This window comes from Somniosus microcephalus, chromosome 4 (genome assembly GCF_052327205.1).
Source record: "Somniosus microcephalus isolate GS21.2 chromosome 4, FLI_Smic_1.0, whole genome shotgun sequence".
Taxonomy (NCBI): domain Eukaryota; kingdom Metazoa; phylum Chordata; class Chondrichthyes; order Squaliformes; family Somniosidae; genus Somniosus; species Somniosus microcephalus.
The window spans coordinates 14,685,319-14,708,615 of NC_140990.1; the positions used below are offsets into that span (position 1 = coordinate 14,685,319).

The 23,297-nt window shown below is 55.8% G+C and overlaps 2 protein-coding genes across 2 annotated transcripts in view; one reads left to right on the plus strand and one right to left on the minus strand.

Annotated features, from left to right (window-relative positions):
- Window positions 1-11,983, plus strand: part of ttc5 (tetratricopeptide repeat domain 5) — a 38,711-nt gene extending 26,728 nt beyond the window's left edge. Inside the window, exons 7-10 of the mRNA XM_085984403.1 lie at window positions 1,616-1,762; window positions 5,363-5,577; window positions 9,694-9,838; window positions 9,954-11,983. Coding sequence (XP_085840529.1) covers window positions 1,616-1,762; window positions 5,363-5,577; window positions 9,694-9,838; window positions 9,954-10,073 — 627 coding nt within the window. The 3' untranslated portion in view covers window positions 10,074-11,983. The remainder of the gene's footprint in view (window positions 1-1,615; window positions 1,763-5,362; window positions 5,578-9,693; window positions 9,839-9,953) is intronic.
- Window positions 11,984-15,991: 4,008 nt separating this feature from the next.
- On the minus strand, window positions 15,992-22,962 carry ccnb1ip1 (cyclin B1 interacting protein 1). Its single transcript, XM_085984399.1, has 3 exons — window positions 22,604-22,962; window positions 20,336-20,666; window positions 15,992-16,682 (listed from the first exon to the last, which is right to left on the minus strand). The coding sequence occupies exons 1-3, from the start codon at window positions 22,898-22,900 to the stop codon at window positions 16,474-16,476; spliced, it is 837 nt and encodes a 278-aa protein (XP_085840525.1). The 5' UTR covers window positions 22,901-22,962; the 3' UTR covers window positions 15,992-16,473.
- Window positions 22,963-23,297: the final 335 nt, after the last annotated feature.

A 23,297-nucleotide genomic window follows, 5' to 3' on the forward strand; every position in this document is an offset into this window, starting at 1 on the left:
GTGCAGCGCTCCTTCAGTACTGACCCTCCGACAGTGCAGCGTTCCTTCAGTACTGCCCCTCCGACAGTGCAGCGCTCTGTCAGTACTGCCCCTCCGACAGTGCAGCACTCCCTCAGTACTGACCCTCTGACAGTGCAGCGCTCCTTCAGTACTGCCCCTGTGACAGTGCAGCGCTCCCTCAGTATTGCCCCTCCGACAGAGCAGCGCTCCCTCAGTACTGCCCCTCCGACAGTGCAGCGCTCCCTCAGTACTGCCCCCTCCGACAGTGCAGCGCTCCGCCAGTACTGCCCTCGGACAGTGCAGCGCTCCGTCAGTACTGCCCCTCGGACAATGCAGCGCTCCCTCAGTACTGCCCCTCCGACAGTGCAGCGCTCCATCAGTACTGCCCCTCCGACAGTGCAGCGCTCCGTCAGTACTACCCCTCTGACAGTGCAGTGCTCACTCAGTACTGACCCTCCGACAGTACAGCACTCCCTCAGTACTGCCCTTCCGATAGTGCAGCCTTCCCTTAGTACTGCCCCTCCGACAGTGCCGTGCTCCCTCAGTACTGCCCCTCCGACAGTGCCGTGCTCCCTCAGTACTGCCCCTCCGACAGTGCAGCGCTCCCTCAGTACTGCCCCTCCGACAATGCGGCGCGCTCCCTCAGTACTGCCCCTCTGACCGTGTGGCGCTCCCTCAGTACTGCCCCTCCAACAGTGCGGCGCTCCCTCAGTACTGCCCCTCCGACAGTGCGGCGCTCCCTCAGTACTGCCCCTCCGACCGTGCGGCGCTCCCTCAGTACTGCCCCTCCGACCGTGCGGCGCTCCCTCAGTACTGCCCCTCCGACAGTGAGGCGCTCGCTCAGTACTGCCCCTCCGACAGTGGAGCGCTCCCTCAGTACTGCCCCTGCGACAGTGCAGCGCTCCCTCAGTACTGCCCCTGCGACAGTGCAGTGCTCCCTCAGTACTGACCCTCCGACAGTGCAGCGCTCCCTCAGTACTGCCCCTGCGACAGTGCAGCGCTCCCTCAGTACTGACCCTCCGACAGTGCAGCGCTCCCTCAGTACTGCCCCTGCGACAGTGCAGCGCTCCCTCAGTACTGACCCTCCGACAGTGCAGCGTTCCTTCAGTACTGCCCCTCCGACAGTGCAGCGCTCCGTCAGTACTGCCCCTCCGACAATGCAGCGCTCCGTCAGTACTGCCCCTCCGACAGTGCAGCGCTCCGTCAGTACTGCCCCTCCGACAATGCAGCTCTCCCTCAGTACTGCCACCGGGTGTGTCAGCTCTGGATTATGCGGCTCGATCTGCTGCATACACCCTCTCCCCAAAAGATCCCGCGCCACTATTGGAAGGAGTAGGGGGAGTTCGCCCCGGTGTCCTGGGGCCAATATTTATCCCTCAATCCAACATCGCTAAAAAAAAAGTACATGATCTGGTCATAAATACGTTGCTGTTTGCGGGATCTTTCTGTGTGAATATTGTCTACATTACAACAGCGACTACACTTGGTGGAGGAGAGAGAAAGTACTTCATTGGCCGTGAAGCACTTTGGGAAGACCTGAGGTGCTGAAAGGTGCGTTCTATGTTCTTAAAGTTCAGCAGAATGCCCAGTAAAAGCCGTCTCTTGACCCCCCAAGCTCTACAAGTACGAGGAGAACTACAGGGAGGCCTTGCTCGGATTCGCTCAGGCTGCGGCCCTGGACCCAGCCTTACCCGAACCGCGCCTCCGCGAGCAACAGCTGCTGAGCTTCCTCAGTCGACTCACCAACCTGGTCCAGCAGAAGGTCAGACACCAGATACTAACCGGTAACATGGGGAGGGGTGTGGCTCACCAGAATGTGCACCAGTGCCCACTAGTGTCTATAACCGGTAACACGGGGGAGGGGCGTGGCTCACCAGAATGTGCACCAGTGCCCACTAGTGTCTGTAACCGGTAACACAGGGAGGGGATGTGGCTCACCAAAATGTGCACCAGTGCCCACTAGTGTCTATAACCGGTAACACGGGGGAGGGGGTTGTGGCTCACCAGAATGTGCACCAGTGCCCACTAGTGTCTGTAACCGGTAACACAGGGAGGGGATGTGGCTCACCAAAATGTGCACCAGTGCCCACTAGTGTCTGTAACCGGTAACACGGAGGGGATGTGGCTCACCAGAATGTGCACCAGTGCCCACTAGTGTCTGTAACCGGTAACATGGGGAGGGGATGTGGCTCACCAGAATGTGCACCAGTGCCCACTAGTGTCTGTAACCGGTAACACAGGGAGGGGATGTGGCTCACCAGAATGTGCACCAGTGCCCACTAGTGTCTGTAACCGGTAACACGGGGGAGGGGGGTGTGGCTCACCAGAATGTGCACCAGTGCCCACTAGTGTCTGTAACCGGTAACACGGGGAGGGGGCTGTGCTCACCAGAATGTGCACCAGTGCGCACTAGTGTCTGTAACCGGTAACACAGGGAGGGAATGTGCACCAGTGCCCACTAATGTCTGTAACTGGTAACATGGGGGAGGGGTGTGTGGCTCACCAGAGTGTGCGACAGTGCCCACTAGTGTCTGTAACCGGTAACATGGGGGAGGGAGGTGTGGCTCACCAGAGTGTGCGACAGTGCCCACTAGTGTCTGTAACCGGTAACATGGGGGAGGGGTGTGTGGCTCACCAGAGTGTGCACCAGTGCCCACTAGTGTCTGTAACTGGTAACATGGGGGAGGGGGGTGTGGCTCACCAGTGTGCGCGACAGTGCCCACTCGTGTTTGTAACTGGTAACACAGATTGACTGCTCACCACTGTGTGCAACAGTGCCCACTACTGTCTGTAACTGGTAGCAGGGAGGTGGGACTGCTCACCAGTGTGTGGGACTGCTCACCAGTGTGCGCGACAGTGCCCACTAGTGTCTGTAACTGGTAACACGGGGGTCGGACTGCTCACCAGTGTGCGCGACAGTGCCCACTAGTGTCTGTAACTGGTAACACGGGGGTCGGACTGCTCACCAGTGTGTGCGACAGTGCTCACTAGTGTCTGTAACTGGTAACACGGGTTGACTGCTCACCAGTGTGTGCGACAGTGCTCACTCGTGTCTGTAACTGGTAACACGGGGTGGGACTGCTCACCAGTGTGTGCGACAGTGCTCACGAGTGTTTGTAACTGGTGACACTGAGTGTGAGGGAGGGTCTTTCCCACTGTACTGAAGGGTTCCCCATTCCCCCTCTGGGTCGGAGGTAGTGGATGCTGGTCTCACTCTGTTCATAGTGAAAGCTACTTATTGCTCTTTGCAGAGCAGCTTCACCAGAATGCTACTGGGGCTTAAAGGGTTAAATTACGCAGGATGAGCAACACACATTAGGCTTGTTCCCTTGAGCTTAAAAGATTGTTGGGATGAGCTAATCGAGGTCTTTAAGATAATTAAAGGATTTGATCAGGTAGATTGAGAGAAATGAATTCCTCTGGTGGGCAGAGTCCAGAACAAGGGGGCTTCACCTTAAAATGATTTGTTCCCTGGTGTCCCTGTGTGTCCTGGGCTGGTATTGGTCAGTTCCCTGTGTGTCCTGGGCTGGTATTGGTCAGTTCCCTGTGTGTCCTGGGCTGGTATTGGTCAGTTCCCTGTGTGTCCTGGGCTGGTATTGCTCAGTTCCCTGTGTCCTGGGCTGGTATTGGTCAGTTCCCTGTGTGTCCTGGGCTGGTATTGGTCAGTTCCCTGTGTGTCCTGGGCTGGTATTGGTCAGTTCCCTGTGTGTCCTGGGCTGGTATTGGTCAGTTCCTTGTGCCCTGGGCTGGTATTGGTCAGTTCCCTGTGTGTCCTGGGCTGGTATTGCTCAGTTCCCTGTGTGTCCTGGGCTGGTATTGCTCAGTTCCCTGTGTGTCCTGGGCTGGTATTGGTCAGTTCCCTGTGTCCTGGGCTGGTATTGGTCAGTTCCCTGTGTGTCCTGGGCTGGTATTGGGTCAGTTCCCTGTGTGTCCTGGGCTGGTATTGGTCAGTTCCCTGTGTCCTGGGCTGGTATTGCTCAGTTCCCTGTGTGTCCTGGGCTGGTATTGGTCAGTTCCCTGTGTGTCCTGGGCTGGTATTGCTCAGTTCCCTGTGTGTCCTGGGCTGGTATTGCTCAGTTCCCTGTGTGTCCTGGGCTGGTATTGGTCAGTTCCCTGTGTCCTGGGCTGGTATTGCTCAGTTCCCTGTGTGTCCTGGGCTGGTATTGGTCAGTTCCCTGTGTCCTGGGCTGGTATTGGTCAGTTCCCTGTGTGTCCTGGGCTGGTATTGCTCAGTTCCCTGTGTCCCCTGGGCTGGTATTGCTCAGTTCCCTGTGTGTCCTGGGCTGGTATTGGGTCAGTTCCCTCGTATCTCTGTATGTCATGGGCTGTTATTGGCCAGTTCTCTCTCCTTGTATGTCCTGGGCTGGTACTGGTCAGTTCTCTGGTGTCCCTGTGTGTCCTGGGCTGGTATTGCTCAGTTCCCTGTGTGTCCTGGGCTGGTATTGGTCAGTTCCCTGTGTGTCCTAGGCTGGTATTGGTCAGTTCCCTGTGTGTCCTAGGCTGATATTGGTCAGTTCCCTGTTTGTCCTGAGCTGGTATTGGTCAGTTCCCTGGTGTCCATGTGTGTCCTGGGCTGGTATTGGTCAGTTCCCTGGTATCGCTGTATGTCCTGGGCTGGTATTGGTCAGTTCTCTGGTGTCCCTGTGTGTCCTGGGCTGGTATTGGTCAGTTCTCTGGTGTCCCTGTGTGTCCTGGGCTGGTATTGGTCAGTTCCCTGTGTGTCCTGGGCTGGTATTGGTCAGTTCCCTGTGTGTCCTGAGCTGGTATTGGTCAGTTCCCTGTGTGTCCTGGGCTGGTATTGGTCAGTTCCCTATGTGTCCTGGGCTGGTATTGGGTCAGTTCCCTCGTATCGCTGATGTCCCGGGCTGGTATTGGTCAGTTCCCTGTGTGTCCTGGGCTGGTATTGGTCAGTTCCCTGTGTGTCCTGGGCTGGTATTGGTCAGTTCCCTGTGTGTCCTGGGCTGGTATTGGGTCAGTTCCCTCGTATCGCTGATGTCCCGGGCTGGTATTGGTCAGTTCCCTGGTGTCCGTGTGTGTCCTGGGCTGGTATTGGTCAGTTCCCTGTTATCGCTGTATGACCTGAGCTGGTATTGGTCAGTTCTCTGGTGTCCCTATGTGTCCGGAGCTGGTATTGGTCAGTTCCCTGGTGTCCCTGTGTGTCCTGGCCTGGTATTGGTCAGTTCCCTGTGTGTCCTGGGCTGGCATTGGTCAGTTCCCTTGTGTCCCTGTGTGCAGGGCTGGTATTGGTCAGTTCCCTGGTGTCCCCGTGTGTCCTGGGCTGGCATTGGTCAGTTCCCTGGTGTCCCTGTGTGCAGGGCTGGTATTGGTCAGTTCTCTGATGTTTTACTGATTCTATTTTCAGGGTAAGCTAAAGGCAAAGAAACTCAACAACCTGATGTCCAGCATCCAGAACAAAGACCTGACCCTGTACAAGGATCGGACCTATACCACCGTCAGTGGTCAGCAGATCTCCTTGTCTCTGAAGCCACTGTCCACCTTACTCCCAGGAGCAAACACAGGGACTGTGATACTTGGGAAAGTGGTGTTCAGTCTGACCGATGAGGAGAAAGTCCCGTTGTAAGTGCCAGTTAGCAAAGGGGGTCGGGTTTGTTTAAGGAAGAAAGACTTGGATTACTACAGCGCCTTTCACGACCACTGGATGTCCCAAAGCGCTTTACAGCCAATGAAGTACTCTTAAAGTGTGGCCACTGTTGTAATGTGGGAATCGCGATAGCCAATTTGCGCACAGCAAGCTCCCACAAACAGCAATATGATAATGACCGTATAATCTGTTTTGTTATGTTGGTTGAGGGATAAATATTGGCCAGGACACCGGGGATAACTCCCCTGCTCTGCTTTGAAATGGTGCCATAGGATCTTTTACATCCGCCTGAGAGCGCAGATGGGGCCTTGGTTTAACGTCTCATCCAAAAGACGGCACCTCCGACAGTGCAGCACTCCCTCAGCACTGCAATGGAGAGTCAGCCTAGCTTTATGTGCTCGAGTCCCTGGAGTGGGACTTGAACCCATGATCTTCTGACTCCGAGGCGAGTGTGCTACCCTCTGAGCCACAGCTGACAGGAGATGGGCTCACTCTACAAAGTGTTGGGATAAATGGTTTGTTCTCGGGCTGGCAATCAGTAACTAGTGGTGTTCCGCAGGGGTCAGTGCTGGGACCCCAACTCTTTACAATCTATATTAACGATTTGGAGGAAGGGACCGAGTGCAACGTATCCAAGTTTGCCGACGATACAAAGATGGGAGGGAAAGTGAGGAGGACATAAAAAACCTGCAAAAGGACGGAGACAGGCTAAGTGAGTGGGCAGAGATTTGGCAGATGCAATATAATGTTGGAAAGTGTGAGGTTATGCACTTTGGCAGAAAAAATCAAAGAGCAAGTTATTACCTAAATGGAGAAAAACTGCAAAGTGCTACAGTACAAAGGGATCTGGGGGTCCTGGTGCATGAAACACAGAAGGTTAGTATGCAGGTGCAGCAGGTGATCAGGAAGGCCAATGGAATCTTGGCTTTTATTGCAAGGGGGATGGAGTATAAAAACAGGGAAGTCTTGCTGCAGTTCTACAGGGTATTGGTGAGGCCACACCTGGAATACTGCGTGCAGTTTTGGTTTCCATATTTAAGAAAAGATATACTTGCTCTCGAGGCAGTTCAGAGAAGGTTCACTCGGTTGATTCCGGAGATGAGGGGGTTGACGTATGAGGAAAGGTTGAGTAGGTTGGGCCTCTACTCATTGGAGTTCAGAAGAATGAGAGGCGATCTTATCGAAACATAAGATTGTGAGGGGTCTTGATTGGGTGGATGCGGTGAGGATGTTTCCACTGATGGGTGAGACTAGAACTAGGGGGCATAATCTTAGAATAAGGGGCTGCCCTTTCAAAACTGAGATGAGGAGAAACTTCTTCACTCAGAGGGTAGTAAATCTAAGGAATTTGCTACCTCAGAGAGCTGTGGAAGCTGCAACATTAAATAAATTTAAAATGGAGATAGACAGTTTCCTAGCTGATAAGGGAATTAGGGGTTACGGGGAGCGGGCAGGGAAGTGGACGTGAGTCTAAATTCGGATCAGCCATGATCCTATTGAATGGCGGAGCAGGCCCGAGGTGCCGTATGGCCTACTCCTGCTCCTACTTCTTATGTTCTTATGTACGTTGTACCCTGATTAGAGGGAGACGGGATTAGAAGTGCCGTCTTTCAAACGAGATGTTCAACCAAGGCCCCTATCTGCCTTCGCAGGCGGGCGTAAAAGAACCCATGGCCACCCAGTGTACCCTGTAAACTGCGTGGCTGCACAACGCTCCAGGGACTCCGAGCAGCTGGCTTGCCGGCTTTTGAATGAGAAGGAACGCGATATTTTGAATGGCCCTGCGCAACCCCAAACAAACTTACAGGGAACATTGACGGCCACTATTGGAAGAAAAGCGGTTGGGGGGGGGAGGGCGGTCGGGGGGAGTTCTCCCCGGGTGTCCTGGGGCCCAATATTTATCCCTCAACCCAACATCCCTTTTTAAAAAATAAAAAATAAAAAATCTGGTCATTTATCTCTGCTGTTTGTGGGAGCTTGCTGTGCGCAAATTGGCTGCCACGATTGCTGCATTGCAAGCGACTGCGCTTCACAAAATGTACTTCATCGGCTGTGAAGCACTCCGGGAAGTCCTGAGGTCGGGGAAGGAGCAGGCTCGAGGGCCTGCTTCTGCTCCTAGTGCTTTCTTACAGACGTAGGTTCGTTCATTTCAAATGTTCAAACTCTTCCCCACTTTGAAACATTGTACTGGGCCTGGGGCTTTTTTCTCTAGAAAAGGGAAGGCAGAGGGATGACCTGAAAGAAGGCAGAGGAATGACCTGAAAGAGGTCTTTAAAATTATGAAAGTCATGGTCATCTTCCAAAATTCTATAGACTCTGGAACAGTTCCCATGGATTGGAGGGTAGCTAATGTAACCCCACTATTTAAAAAAGGTGGTAGAGAGAAAACGGGGAATTACAGCCTGACATCGGTAGTGGGGAAAATGCTAGAGTCCATTATAAAGGATGTAATAGCAGAGCACTTGGAAAACAGTGACAGGATCGGACAAAGTCAACATGGATTTACAAAAGGTAAATCGTGCTTGACTAATCTACTGGAATTTTTTGAGGATGTAACTGGTAGAATAGATAAGGGAGAACCAGTGGATGTGGTGTATTTGGACTTTCAGAAGGCTTTCGATAAGGTCCCGCATAAGCGATTAGCGTGCAAAGTTAAAGCATATGGGATTGGGGGTAAGATACTGACTTGGATAGAGAACTGGTTGGCAGACAGGAAGCAAAGAGTTGGAATAAATGGGTCTTTTTCCGAGTGGCAGGCAGTGACTAGTGGCGTACCGCAGGGATCGGTGCTAGGACCCCAGCTGTTCACAATATATATTAATGATCTAGACGAGGGAACTAGATGTAATATCTCCAAGTTTGCAGACGACACAAAGCTGGGTGGGCGTGTGTGCTGTGAGGAGGTTGCAGAGAAACTCCAGTATGATTTGGACAGGTTGGGTCAACCTTCGCTGCAACGAGACCTGGGTGTCCTTGTGCACCAGTCGCTGAAGGTAAGCATGCAGGTGCAGCAGGCGGTTAAGAAGGCAAATGATATGTTGGCCTTCATAGCGAGAGGATTCGAATACAGGAGCAAGGATGTCTTGCTGCAGTTGTACAGGGCCTTGGTGAGACCACACCTTGAGTATTGTGTGCAGTTTTGGTCGCCCTATCTGAGGAAGGATGTTCTTGCCATGGAGGGAGTGCAGCGAAGATTCACCAGACTGATGCCTGGGATGGCAGGAATGACGTATGAAGAGAGATTGGGTCGATTGGGCTTATACTCACTGGAGTTTAGAAGAATGAGAGGGGATCTCATTGAAACTTATAAAATTCTAACAGGACTAGGCAGACTAGATGTTCCCGATGGCCAGGGAGTCCAGAACCAGGGGTCACAGTCTAAGGATAAGGGGTAAGCCATTTAGGACTGAGATGAGGAGGAATTTCTTCACCCAGAGAGTGGTGAACCTGTGAAATTCTCTACCACAGACGGCAGTAGAGGCCAATTCATTAAATATATTCAAGAAGGAGTTGGATATATTTCTTGAGGCTAAAGGGATCAAGGGATATGGGGAGAAGGCAGGGACAGGGTACTGAGTATGGATGATCAGCCATGATCGCATTGAATGGCGGAGCAGGCTCGAGGGGCCGAATGGCCTACTCCTGCTCCTATCTTCAATGTTTCTAATGTTTGTATGAAAGGATTTCGATAGGGTAGACGTAGAGAAGAGGCTTCCTCTTGAGGGTGAGACCAGAACGATGGGGCCATCAATATAAGATAAATCCAATGGGGAATTCAGGCGAAACTTCTTTACCCAGCGAGTGGTGAGAAGGTGGAACTCGCTACCACAGGGAGTGGTTGAGGCGAATAGTATCGAGGCATTTAAGGGGAAGCTAGATAAACACATGAGGGAGAAAGGGATAGAAGGATATGTTGATGGGGTGAGATGAAGAGGGGGTGGGGAGGAGGCTCGCGTGGAACATCGACACCGGCGCGGAGCAGCTGGGCCGAATGGCCTGTTTCTATGCTGTGAATTCTACGTAAATTCAATGTAACAGTGTCTGGTTAATCCCCGGTGTCACAGTCACTGACTGCCTCTTGTACCCTTCAGTACCTTTGGCCTGGTGGACACGGCGGGGACCTGTTTGGCGGTGATGGTTTACAACATTGCGGAGAGCTGGGGGGTGCTGATCGGAGACTCGGTGGCCATTCCCGAACCTCTGTTCAAACAGCACAGCATCGAACAGAAGGGCCAGGTGAGTGTCACGGGACTATCCCATAGACACTTCCCCCACCCCCGCCATTACTGTCCCATAGACACTGCCTCCGCTACTGGTTTTAACCTCCCCTCTCATGTTATCCTCCCCACAGAGCTTATCCTTCAGCAGTATCCGGGTGGAGACTCCCCTGGTCCTGGTGGTGAACGGGAAGAAGCAGAATATGAACAGCCAGGCCGCAGCCATCGTGGCCTACAAGCCGCAGACCGAGTAAGGAGACTGCGGGCAGCAGCCGCCTCGCCACTCCTCGGGGGGGAGGGGGGGGGCGGCGCCCACCGTCAGCCCTTGCCCTGTTATTCCCGAAGAGTGCCATCAGCTGACGGTCACGGCTGGGGCAGATCCTGGAAGAAGGAAGTGCGGATCCTGAGGTATTATCTGATTTTGGGGCTGGTATTTAGCATTTGGACCACGGAACTGAGCTACGGTCTCGCTAATGGGGGGCGAAAGGACTGCTGGGGGGGGGGGGCGCGGGGAGTCAGGTATGTGGCTAAGGGGTTCTGGCCGTGTGGAAAGAATGAGAGTCATTTCTTCTTCCCCCTGCACTGTTAATAGAGAGCATCCATCGGTGGAGCAGACCCAGCAACCAAAGTGGCCCCCCACGTTTGACCATGTGCGAAGGACAGGGCTGAATCAGCGCAGAGATGCCTTGAGACAGGACTGTGCTGAGCGATGGGTTTCAAATTTTACATATGTGGGGAACCTCCTGCAGATAAGCACATGTGGCCCAGGGACTTCCTGCAGATATGGACATATCCCCCAGGACCTCCTGCAGATATGGACATATCCCCCAGATACCCTCTGCAGATATGGACATATCCCCCAGATACCCCCTGCAGATATGGATATATCCCCCCAGATACCCCCTGCAGATATGGATATATTCCCCCCAGGACCTCCTGCAGATATGGACATATCCTCCAGGAACCTGCTGCAGATATGGACATGTCTCCCAGATACCCCTTGCAGATATAGACATATCTTCCAGGGACCTGCTGCAGATATGGACATATTCCCCAGGCACCTCCTGCAGATATAGACATATCCCCCAGGGACCTCCTGCAGATATGGACATATCCCCCAGGCACCTCCTGCAGATATGGACATATCCCCCAGGCACCTCCTGCAGATATGGACATATCCCCCAGGGACCTCCTGCAGATATGGACATATCCCCCAGGCACCTCCTGCAGATATGGACATATCCCCCCAGGGACCTCCTGCAGATATGGACATATCCCCCCAGGGACCTCCTGCAGATATGGACATATCCCCCAGGGACCTCCTGTAGATATAGACATATCCCCCCGGGACCTCCTGCAGATATGGACATATCCCCCAGGACCTCCTGCAGATATAGACATATCCCCCAGGGACCTCTTGCAGATATGGACATATCCCCCAGGACCTCCTGCAGATATAGACATATCCCCCAGGGACCTCCTGTAGATATGGACATATCCCCCCAGGCACCTCCTGCAGATATGGACATATCCCCCAGGGACCCCTTGCAGATATGGACATATCCTCCAGGGACCTCCTGTAGATATGGACATATCCTCCAGGGACCTCCTGTAGATATGGACATATCCTCCAGGGACCTCCTGCAGATATGGACACTCTCTCTTCCCACACCCAACTCTCCCCTCTCCCACACCCGAAATCCTCACCGACTCCCTCGCAGCTCGCTCTCGAAGCCCTTCCAGACATTCCCTGTCATAGTCGCGCCTCGTACATCAATTAGTGCCAAGCTCCTTTACTAGCTCAGCGCAGGCTGGGGATTGAACCGGGGACCCTTTCTACGGCTCAGCACTGCACTGGCCGCTGCCTTTAACTCCCCCTGACCTACCCGGGGATTGAGCCAGAGTTTACCTTCAGTCGCTTTGTACCTGTTTGAGACAAGTGTTCACGCGATCTTTGATACAAATGCCAATTCGCAGAGTGTATATATTTTCCATTTCTTTTTATATTCCTTGTTGGTTACCTTCAGAACTGTACATTTTATTTTGTAACTTATTGATTGTCCAGTTTATTTGGTTACCTTGGAACTGGTCTATTTTTTTTTAAATGAACAGTGTTTGTAAAACGGATGTTTTAACAGTAATAAAAAGATGCTGAATGAGAGAACCTGCTTTATTCACATACTGGACGGGCCGCTGGGATTCCTACGTCATACATGCAATGAGTGGCAGTCACTTGTCAAAACTGTGTTGTAGGAACAGGAGCAGGCCCATTTGGCCCCTCTAAGCTAGAAGCGGTGGAGGTCTGAAGAGAATCAGGGCTACATGTCCATCGATCATCAAAAATCTCATGGACAGGTAGAGAAAATAATTAAAAAGGCTAATAGAATGCTGGCCTTTCTATCTCGAGGACGAGAATACAAGCGGGTAGAAGTTATGCTGCAGCTACACAAAGCCCTGGTTAGACCACAGCTGGGGTACTGAGAGCAGTTCTGGGCACCACACCTGAGGAAGGATATATTGGCCTTGGAGGGAGTGCAGCGCAGGTTTACCAGAATGATACCCGGACTCCAAGGGTTCAATTACGAGGAGAGATTACACAAACGAGGATTGTATTCCCTGGAATTTAGAAGGTTAAGGGGTGATTTGATCAAAGGTTTCAAGATATTAAGGGGAACTGTGGTTAGTGTCAGCTGTGGCTCAGTGGGCAGCGCTCTCGCCTCTGAGTCAGAAGGTCGTGGGTCCAAGTCCCCACTCCAGAGACTTGAGCACAAAAATCTAGGCTGACACTCCAGTGCAGTGCTGAGGGAGTGCTGCACCGTCTAAGATGCCATCTTTCAGATAAGACGTTAAACCGAGGCCCTGTCTGCTGTCTCAGGTGGAGGTAACAGATCCCATGGCACTATTTCAAAGAAGAGCTGGGGAGTTATCCCCGGTGTCCTGGGGCCAATATTTATCCCTCAATCAACATCACTAAAACAGATGATCTGGTCATTATCACATTGCTGTTTGTGGGAGCGTGCTGTGTGCAAATTGTCTGCTGCGTTTCCCACACTACAACAGTGACTACACTTCAAAAAGTACCCCATTGGCTGTAAAGCGCTTTGGGACGTCCGGTGGTCGTGAAAAGGCGCTGTATCAGTGCAAGTCTTCCTTTTTCTTTGACTGATAGGGTAGAGAGAAACTATTTCCGCTGGTTGGGGGGTAGAGAGAAACTATTTCCGCTGGTTGGGGGGTAGAGAGAAACTATTTCTGCTGGTTGGGGAGTCTAGGACATAGCCTAAAAGTTAGAGCCAGGCCTTTCAGGAGTGAGGTTAGGAAGCACTTCTACAGGCAAAGGGTGGTAGAAGTTTGGAACTCGTCCGCAATCAGCGGTTGACGCTGGGTCAATTGTTGATTTTAAATCTGAGATTGATAGCTTTCTGTTAACCAAAGGTATTAAGGGACATGGGCCAAAGGCGGGTAGGTGGAGTTAGCTCGCAGGTCAGCCCTGATCTCACTGAATGGCGCAACAGGCTCGAGGAACTGTGTTCGAGCTTTCTCCACCATTCAATCAGATCGTGGCTGATCTGTAACCTCAACTCCATTGACCCGCCTTTGCTCCATATCCCTCAATACCTTCGCCCAACAAAAGACGATCGATCTGAGTCTTGAAAGCTCCAACTGCCTCCACAGCCTTTTGATGAGTGTTCCAGATTTCCACTACCCTTTGTGTAGAAAAAGTGCTTCCTGATTTCACTCCTGACCGGCCCCAGCTCTAATTGTAAGATGGTGTCCCCATGTTCTGGATTCTCCCACCACAGGCAATAGTTTCTCTTGTACCACGCTGTTCGCAACCTTGGTGTGATATTTGACCCTGAAATGAGCTTCCGACCACATATATCCGCAGCATAACAAAGACCGCCTACTTCCACCTCCGTAACATCGCCTGTCTCCGCCCTTGCCTCAGCTCATCCGAGCCTTTGTTACCTCTAGACTTGACTATTCCAACACACTCCTGGCTGGCCTCCCACATTCCACCCTACCTAAACTTGAGGTCATCCAAAACTCGGTTGCCCGTGTCCAAACTCGCACCAAGTCCCATTCGCCCATCCCCCCTGTGCTCGCTGACCTACATGGGCTCCCAGTTAAGCAACCTTGTTTTCAAATCCCTCCATGGCCTCGCCCCTCCCTATCTCTGTAATCTCCTTCAGCCCCACAACCCCCAGAGATATCTGCGCTCCTCTAATTCTGCCCTCTTGAGCATCCCTGATTATAATCACTCAACCATTGGTGGTCGTGCCTTCTGTTACCTGGGCCCTAAGCGCTGGAATTCCCTGCCTAAACCTCTCCACCTCGCTACCTCTCTTTCCTCCTTTAAGACGCTCCATAAAACCTAACTCTTTGACCAAGCTATTGGTCACCTGCCCTAATTTATCCTTATGTGGATCGGTGTCAAATGTTTTGTCTTAAAATACTCCTGTGCAGCGCCTTGGGACGTTTTACTATGTTAAAGGCGCTATATAAATATATAAGCTGTTGTTGTATCTACCCTATCGAATCCCTTTATCAGTTTAGGCACCTCGATCAGATCACTCCTCAATCGCCTACGCTCAAGGGAACTCGAGCCAAGTTTATGTAACCTTTTCCTCATCATTTTGAGGAATCTCTCGGCAGGATGTCATGGCCTTGGAGAGGGTGCAGAGGAGGTTTACTGGAGCATAAGAAATAGGAGGAGTAGGCCATTCGAGCCTGCTCCGCCATAAAGGAAGGGCAGTGAGTATCTTGGACCCCCAACGCTCATACTACCATCTCATCTGATCTGATAGTGCAGCACTCCCTCTGTATGACATTGAAATGCCAGCCTAGATTTATGGAGCTCAAATCTCTGGAGTGGGAGCTTGAACCCATGACCTTGAAGACTCAAGTGAGCGTGCAACATGCTGCGCTAAAAGCAGACACCTTATGTGTCTAGAATGGTACCAGGGATGAGGGACTTCAGTTATGTGGAGAAGCTGGGGTTGTTCTCCTCAGAGCAAAGAAGGTTAAGGGCAGATTTCATGGAGGTGTTTTGATAAGAGTAACGAAGGAGAAGCAGGAGGGTCGGTAACCAGAGAACACAGATTTAAGGTAATTGGCAAATGATCCCGAGGGTTTGATGAGTTTTTTTTTTAACGCAGCGAGTTGTGATCTGGAACGCGCTGCCTGAAAGGGCGGTGGAAGCAGATTCAATAGTAACTTTCAAGAGAATTGGATAAATACTTGAAAAGGGGAAAATTGCAGGACTATGCGGGTAAGAGCAGGGGAGGGGAGTGCAACTAACAGATAGCTCTTTCACGGAACTGGCACAAGCGCGATGGGCCTAATGGCCGCCTCCTGTACAGTACGATTCTGTGTTGCAGAGATGGCTCGAGGGCAACTGCTGGGCCGATCTTTTTATTTATTCGTTTTTATGGGATGTGGGTGTCGCTGGCAAGGCCAGCATTTATTGCCCATCCCTAATTGCCCTTGAGAGGTGGTGGTGAGCCGCCTTCTTGAACCGTGTGGTGAAGGTACTCCCACAGTGCTGTTAGGGAGTTCCAGGATTTTGATCCAGTGACGATGAAGGATCGGTGATATACTTCTAAGTCAGGATGGTGTGTGACTTGGAGGGGAACTTGGAGGTGGTGGTGTTCCCATGCGCCTGCTGCCCTTGTCCTTCTAGGTGGAAGAGGTCGCGGGTTTGGGAGGTGCTGCCAAAGAAGCCTTGGCGAGTTGCTGCAGTGCATCTTGTCGATGGTACACACTGCAGCCACGGTACGCCGGTGGTGGAGGGAGTGAATGTTTAAGTTGGTGGATGGGGTGCCAATCAAGCGGGCTGCTTTGTCCTGGATGGTGTCGAGCTTCTTGAGTGTTATTGGAGCTGCGCTCATCCAGGCAAGTGGAGAGTATTCCATCACACTCCTGACTTGTGCCTTGTAGATGGTGGAAAGGCTCTGGGGAGTCAGGAGGTGAGAGACTCGCCGCAGAATACCCAGCCTTTGACCTGCTCTTGTTGCCACAGTATTTATGTGGCTGGTCCAGTTAAGTTTCTGGTCAATCGAGTCCCCCCAGGATGTTGATGGTGGGGTATTTGGCAATGGTAATGCCACTGAATGTCATGGGGCGGTGGTTAGACTCTCGCAGCGCCAGGGTAAAAATGACGCCAAGACCCTAATTCCTTAAAGGTAAAAGTTTTATTCATTGCACCCTTTAAAGAACCAATCAACATGGTAAAACACCGTCTACCCGAGGAATGCTGTGTGGGTGGTGGGGAAGAGCCACCTCGGCAGTCCTTGGCCAACGGGTCCTCGCCGACCGATGGGAGTTGGTTGCCATCAACAACGGCAACAGTCCACAAGCAAAAGATGACCCACTGCTCAGCAGAAAACCTTTGTCAGCATTCGAGCGGCAGCTCATCGGCTGCAAGCGTTCGATTTGGCCACGGCTGTGTTTCTTCAAAGGGGGCCAAGGGTACCCTGCCGGATAAATGTCACCGCAAGCTCTGGGGGGGGGGGGGGGGGGGGACGTCTGGTAGAGCGCTGCGACGGAACACAACACGTCCCACGGAGCGAGCGCGGCGGAGGAGGAGGAGGCAGCCAGCCATCGGCTCCACTCGGATGTCGTGCGGCTCGCCTTTATCGTGGGCTTTCGCTCCGCTCACATCTTCTTCATCTTGAAGCAGCCGCTCGGCCCGGGGTGAGGGGGCTGATGCTGATGACCCCGATCGTCGCCGGGAGAGAAACTGAAGAAGCCGCTGGGGTGGTCGGCGGCCGGCGAGCCGAAGAAGGAAGGCCGGAGACGGAAGTCGCCCTCGCCCGACGGCCGCTTCACCGGGGACTCCGTCGAGACGAACTTCGCCATGCCCCCTACCGTAGAGAGGCAACCATCCAATCAGCAGTTTCTTCACTCCTATCCCCCCTCCCCCGCAACCTAATAACGCCTCGCCCCACAATCTAATCTAATCCCTCTCCCATGGTCACTGACCGTCCCCCAACCTAACCCACACCCATGGTCACTGACCGCCCCCAACCTAACCCTCTCCCATGGTCACTGACCGTCCCCCAACCTAACCCGCTCCCATGGTCACTGATCGTCCCCCAACCTAACCCACACCCATGGTCACTGACCGTCCCCCAACCTAACCCACTCCCGTGGTCACTGACCGTCCCCCAACCTAACCCACTCCCGTGGTCACTGACCGTCCCCCAACCTAACCCTCTCCCGTGGTCACTGACCGTCCCCCAACCTAACTCACTGACCGTCCCCCAACCTAACCCACTCACATGGTCACTGACCATCTCCCAACCTAACCCACTCCCATGGTCACTGACCGTCCCCCAACCTAACCCACTCCCATGGTCACTGACCGTCTCCCAACCTAACCCTCTCCCATGGTCACTGACCGTCCCCCAACCTAACCCACTCCCATGGTCACTGACCGTCCCCCAACCTAACCCTCTCCCATGGTCACTGACCGTCCCCCAACCTAACCCTCTCCCATGGTCACTGACCGTCCCCCAACCTAACCCACTCCCATGGTCACTGACCGTCCCCCAACCTAACCCTCTCCCATGGTCACTGACCGTCCCCCAACCTAACCCGCTCCCATGGTCACTGACCGTCCCCCAACCTAACCCACTCCCATGGTCACTGACCGTCCCCCAACCTAACCCACTTCCATGGTCACTGACCGTCCCCCAACCTAACCCGCTCCCATGGTCACTGACCGTCCCCCAACCTAACCCACTCCCATGGTCACTGACCGTCTCCCAACCTAACCCGCTCCCATGGTCCCTAACCCACTCCCATGGTCACTGACCGTCCCCCAACCTAACCCACTCCCATGGTCACTGACCATCTCCCAAACTAACCCACTCCCATGGTCACTGACCCTGACTAATCCCACTCTCCCACTCTCTTCCCACCCAGTCTAATCCCACTATCCCACTCCCCCCCCCCCCCACCCAGTCTAATCCCGCTCTCCCACTCCCTCCCCAGTCTAATCCCACTCTCCCACTCCCTCCCCACCCAGTCTAATCCAATTCTCCCACTCCCTCCCCACCCAGTCTAATCCCTCTCCCACTCCCTCCCCACCCAGTCTAAACCCATTCTCCCACTCCCTCCCCACCCAGTCTAATCCCATTCTCCCACTCCCTCCCCACCCAGTCTAATCCCACTATCCCACTCCCTCCCCAGTCTAATCCCACTATCCCACTCCCTCCCCACCCAGTCTAATCCCACTCTCCCACTCCCTCCCACCCAGTCTAATCCCACTCTCCCACTCCCTCCCACCCAGTCTAATCCCACTCTCCCACTCCCTCCCACCCAGTCTAATCCCATTCTCCCACTCCCTCCCCACCCAGTCTAATCCCATTCTCCCACTCCCTCCCCACCCAGTCTAATCCCTCTCCCACTCCCTCCCCACCCAGTCTAGTCCCATTCTCCCACTCCCTCCCACCCAGTCTAATCCCACTCTCTTCCCAACCAATCTAATCCCACTCTCCCACTCCCTCCCCACCCAGTCTAATCCCACTCTCCCACTCCCTCCCCACCCAGACTAATCCCACTCTCCCACTCCCTCCCACCCAGTCTAATCCCACTCTCCCACTCCCTCCCCACAGTCTAATCCCACTCTCCCACTCCCTCCCCACCCAGTCTAATCCCACTCTCCCACTCCCTCCCCACACAGTCTAATCCCACTCTCCCCCCACCCAGTCTAATCCCACTCTCCCACTCCCTCCCCACAGTCTAATCCCACTCTCCCACTCCCTCCCCACCCAGTCTAATCCCACTCTCCCACTCCCTCCCCACAGTCTAATCCCACTCTCCCACTCCCTCCCCACCCAGTCTAATCCCACTCTCCCACTCCCTCCCCACCCAGTCTAATCCCACTCTCCCACTCCCTCCCCACCCAGTCTAATGCCACTCTCCCACTCCCTCCCCACCCAGACTAATCCCACTTTCCTGCTCTTTCCCAACCGTGAAAAAAGGAGATATTAGGAGGGAGAGAAGGAGACATTGGGGGTAAGAGGAGGTATTGGGGGAGAGAGGAGGTGATATTGGGGAGAGAGCAGGAGATATTGAGGAGATGGGAGGAGATATTGGGGGTGAGTAGAAGAGATATTGGGGGAGAGAGGAGGAGATATTGGGGAGAGAGGGGGAGATATTGGGGGTGAGTAGAAGAGATATTGGGGGAGAGAGGAGGAGATATTGGGGGAGAGGGGGAGATATTGGGGGAGAGGGGGAGATATTGGGGGGGAGAGAGGAGGAGATATTGGGGAAGAGAGGAGGAGATATTGGGGGAGAGAGGAGGAGAGAGTGGGAGATATTGGGGGAGAGAGGGGGAGATATTGGGGGAGAGAGGGGGAGATAGGAGGAGATATTGGGGAGAGAGGAGGAGATATTGGGGGAGAGAGGAGGAGATATTGGGGGAGAGAGGAGGAGATATTGGGGGAGAGAGGGGGAGATATTGGGGGAGAGAGGGGGAGATATTGGGGGAGAGAGGAGGAGATATTGGGGAGAGAGGAGGAGATATTGGGGGAGAGAGGAGGAGATATTGGGGGAGAGAGGGGGAGATATTGGGGGAGAGAGGAGGAGATATTGGGGAGAGAGGGGGAGATATTGGGGGAGAGAGGAGGAGATATTGGGGGAGAGAGGAGGAGATATTGGGGGAGATAGGAGATATCGGGGGAGGGAGGGGGAGATATTGGGGGAGAGAGGGGGAGATATTGGGGAGAGAGAGATATTGGGGAAGAGAGGGGAGTTATTGGGGGAGATAGGAGGAGATATTGGGGAGAGAGGGGGAGATATTGGGGGAGAGAGGGGGAGATATTGGGGGAGAGAGGGGGAGATATTGGGGGAGAGAGGAGGAGATATTGTGGGAGAGAGGAAGGGATATTGGGGAGAGAGGAGGAGATATTGGGGAAGATATTGGGGGAGAGAGGAGGAGATATGGGGGGGAGAGGGGGAGATATTGGGGAGAGAGGAGGAGATATTGGGGGAGAGGGGGAGATATTGGGGAGAGAGGAGGAGATATTGGGGAGAGAGGAGGAGATATTGGGGAGAGAGGAGGAGATATTGGGGAAGATATTGGGGGAGATATTGGGGAGAGAGGGGGAGATATTGGGGGAGAGAGGGGGAGATATTGGGGAAGAGAGGAGGAGATATTGGGGGAGAGAGGAGGAGATATTGGGGGAGAGAGGGGGAGATATTGGGGGAGAGAGGAGGAGATATTGGGGGAGAGATATTGGGGGAGAGAGGAGGCATTAGCAAGGAGGTATTAGGAGGGAGAGAAGGAGATGTTAGGACCAGTGAACAAAAACTTGGTCAAAGAGGTGGGTTCTAAGGAGTGTCTTATAGGAGGAGAGGGAGGCGGAGAGATTTAGGGAGGGAATTCCAGAGCATGGAGCCCAGGCAGCCCAAGGCCTGATGGCCAATAGTGCGTCGTTTTGAACATATCATTTGATCGAACATGGGGGAGCAAGAAAGGGGCCCCGAAGACCCTTTGGGGCGCTCGTACCTAAAGGCAGGCCGTAGACGGCGCCGGGAGGTCCCGCTGTCAGCCCCGGCTCCCCCTCCCCGGCCACGGCTATGCTGCGGAGACGGAGGCTGTCGTACAGGCCCTGTAGCTTCTGGTACTGCCTGTTCCTCTCCATCAGCTTCTCCGACATCTCGCTGTACTTCTTCTTGTACTCCTCCAGCAGCTTCTTGAGGGAGGCCAGCTCGCCGCGGCTGTTGCTCACCTCCATGTCCTTGCCTTGGATCTGCTGGGTGTAGACCTTCTCCATCTGCCTCAGCCGGCCCTCGGCCTTGCTGTAGGCGTATTCCTGGTACATGCGCTCCTGGTGAATCTGAGAGACCACACGTTAAAACCGGCCTCAACAAAATGGAGGGGCGGGGGGCGGACTTTGCGGGAGGGAAGCCATGATCTTAAAATGAATGAAGCTAAGGCCATTGGGAGTCAAATCATCAAATTACATAGAATTTACAGCACAGAAACTGAGCCAGTCGACCCAACAGATCTATGCCGGTGTTTATGCTCCACACGAGCCTCCTCCCACCCTGCTTCATCTCACCCTGTTATTATATCCTTCCATTCCATTCTCCCTCATGTGAGGGAAAACTTCCTTACGCAGCGAGTGGTGATGACCTGGAACTCACTGCCGACGGAAGTGGTGGAAGCGGAGACACTCGATGTTTTCAAGGGGAGACTGGATAGGTACTGGAGGGAAATAAACTTGCAGGGCTACGGGGATAGAGCGGGGGAATGGGACTGACTGGATTGGTCTACAGAGAGCTGGCACTAGGGCACTAGGAACCCGCGGGATGGGCGCTGGGACCCCGGGGGGGGGCGGGCGCTGGGACCCCGGGGGGGGGGCGGGCGCTGGGACCCCGGGGGGGGGGGGGCGGGCGCTGGGACCCCGGGGGGGGGGGGCGGGCGCTGGGACCCCATGGGGGGGGCGGGCGCTGGGACCCCGGGGGGGGGGCGGGCGCTGGGACCCCGGGGGGGGGGGCGGGCGCTGGGACCCCGGGGGGGGGGCGGGCGCTGGGACCCCGGGGGGGGGCGGGCGCTGGGACCCCGGGGGGGGGGCGGGCGCTGGGACCCCGGGGGGGGGGGGGGGCGGGCGCTGGGACCCCGGGGGGGGGGGCGGGCGCTGGGACCCCGGGGGGGGGGGCGGGCGCTGGGACCCCGGGGGGGGGGGGCGGGCGCTGGGACCCCGGGGGGGGGGGCGGGCGCTGGGACCCCGGGGGGGGGGGGGCGGGCGCTGGGACCCCGGGGGGGGGGGCGGGCGCTGGGACCCCGGGGGGGGGGGGCGGGCGCTGGGACCCCGGGGGGGGGGGCGGGCGCTGGGACCCCGGGGGGGGGGGCGGGCGCTGGGACCCCGGGGGGGGGGGGCGGGCGCTGGGACCCCGGGGGGGGGGGCGGGCGCTGGGACCCTGGGGGACGGGCGCTGGGACCCCGGGGGACGGGCGCTGGTATACCGGGGGACGGGCACTGGGGCCCCGCGGGAGGGGCACTGGGACCCCGGGGGATGGGCAGTAATATACCAGGGGAGGGGCACTGGGGCCCGCGGGATGGGCACTGGGACCCCGGGGATGGGCACTAGTATACCAGGGGATGGGCACTGGGGCCCCACGGGATGGGCACTGGGACCCCGGGGGGTGGGCACTAGTGTACCGGGGGATGGGCACTGGGGCCCCGCGGGATGGGCACTAGTATACCAGTGGACGGTCACTGGGACACCGGGGGACGGGCACTGGGACCCCGGGGGATGGGCACTGGGACCCCGGGGGACGGGCACTAGTATACCGGGGGACGGGCACTGGGGCCCCGCGGGACGGGCGCTGGGACCCCGGGGGATGGGCACTAGTATACCGGGGGATGGGCACTGGGACCCCGGGGGATGGGCACTAGTATACCGGGGGATGGGCACTGGGACCCCGGGGGATGGGCACTAGTATACCGGGGGATGGGCACTAGTATACCGGGGGATGGGCACTGGGGCCCCGCGGGGTGGGCACTGGGGCCCCGCGGGGTGGGCACTGGGGCCCCGGGGGATGGGCACTAGTATACCGGGGGATGGGCACTGGGGCCCCGCGTGATGGGCACTGCGACACCGGGGGATGGGCACTAATATACCAGTGGACGGGCACTGGGACCCCGGGGGATGGGCACTAATATACCGGGGGATGGGCACTGGGGCCCCGCGGGATGGGCACTGCGACCCCGGGGGATGGGCACTAGTATACCAGCGGACGGGCACTGGGACCCCGCGGCAGCCGATACCTGGTAGGTCCAAAAGGCCAGCGCGCGGGAGGCGATGTCCAGGATGAGCTCGGGCCGCAGGCCGGACAGCACCATGGCCTTGTACTCCTCGGACGGGCTGAGCTCGGTGCGCACGATGTCCAGCTGGCCGGCCAGGTCGCTCTTGCAGGCCGGGCAGCGGCCGGGCGAGCGGCTGAACTCGCCGCTGCCGTGCTGGTCGCAGAAGACGTGCGAGCAGGCGGTGACCCAGGCGAAGCCCGACAGCTTGGTCCGGCACTTGGCGAAGTTGCACAGCAGCACGTCCTCGCACATCGCCATGGCGCCCCGGCCGACCGAGTGGGTAGTGCGCAGGCGCGTGGCGGGGAGCGGGGGAGCAGTGCGCAGGCGCGAGCCGGGGAGGTGGGCAGTGCGTGGACGCGAGGCGGGGAGCGTGCACGCGGCTCGCAGGGTGTAGGCCAGTGCGCACGCGCGTAGCGGCGAGGGCAGTTGTGTGAACGCGCGTGGCGGGGAGGCCAAGACCGGCAGTTGCGCACGCGCGAGGAGGGGGCACTGAGGCCGGACTGCGCGCGAGCGTGATAAGAAGGCGGGACCGCACGCGCGAGGTGCGGCGAGCGCGCAGGCGCTTGGAGGCCAAAGGGGCGGGGCCGATTTTGATTGGCGGGCGGGGAGGAATCTTTGCGTGTGTGGGGAGGGGCAGGGCTTTTTTCAGGATGGA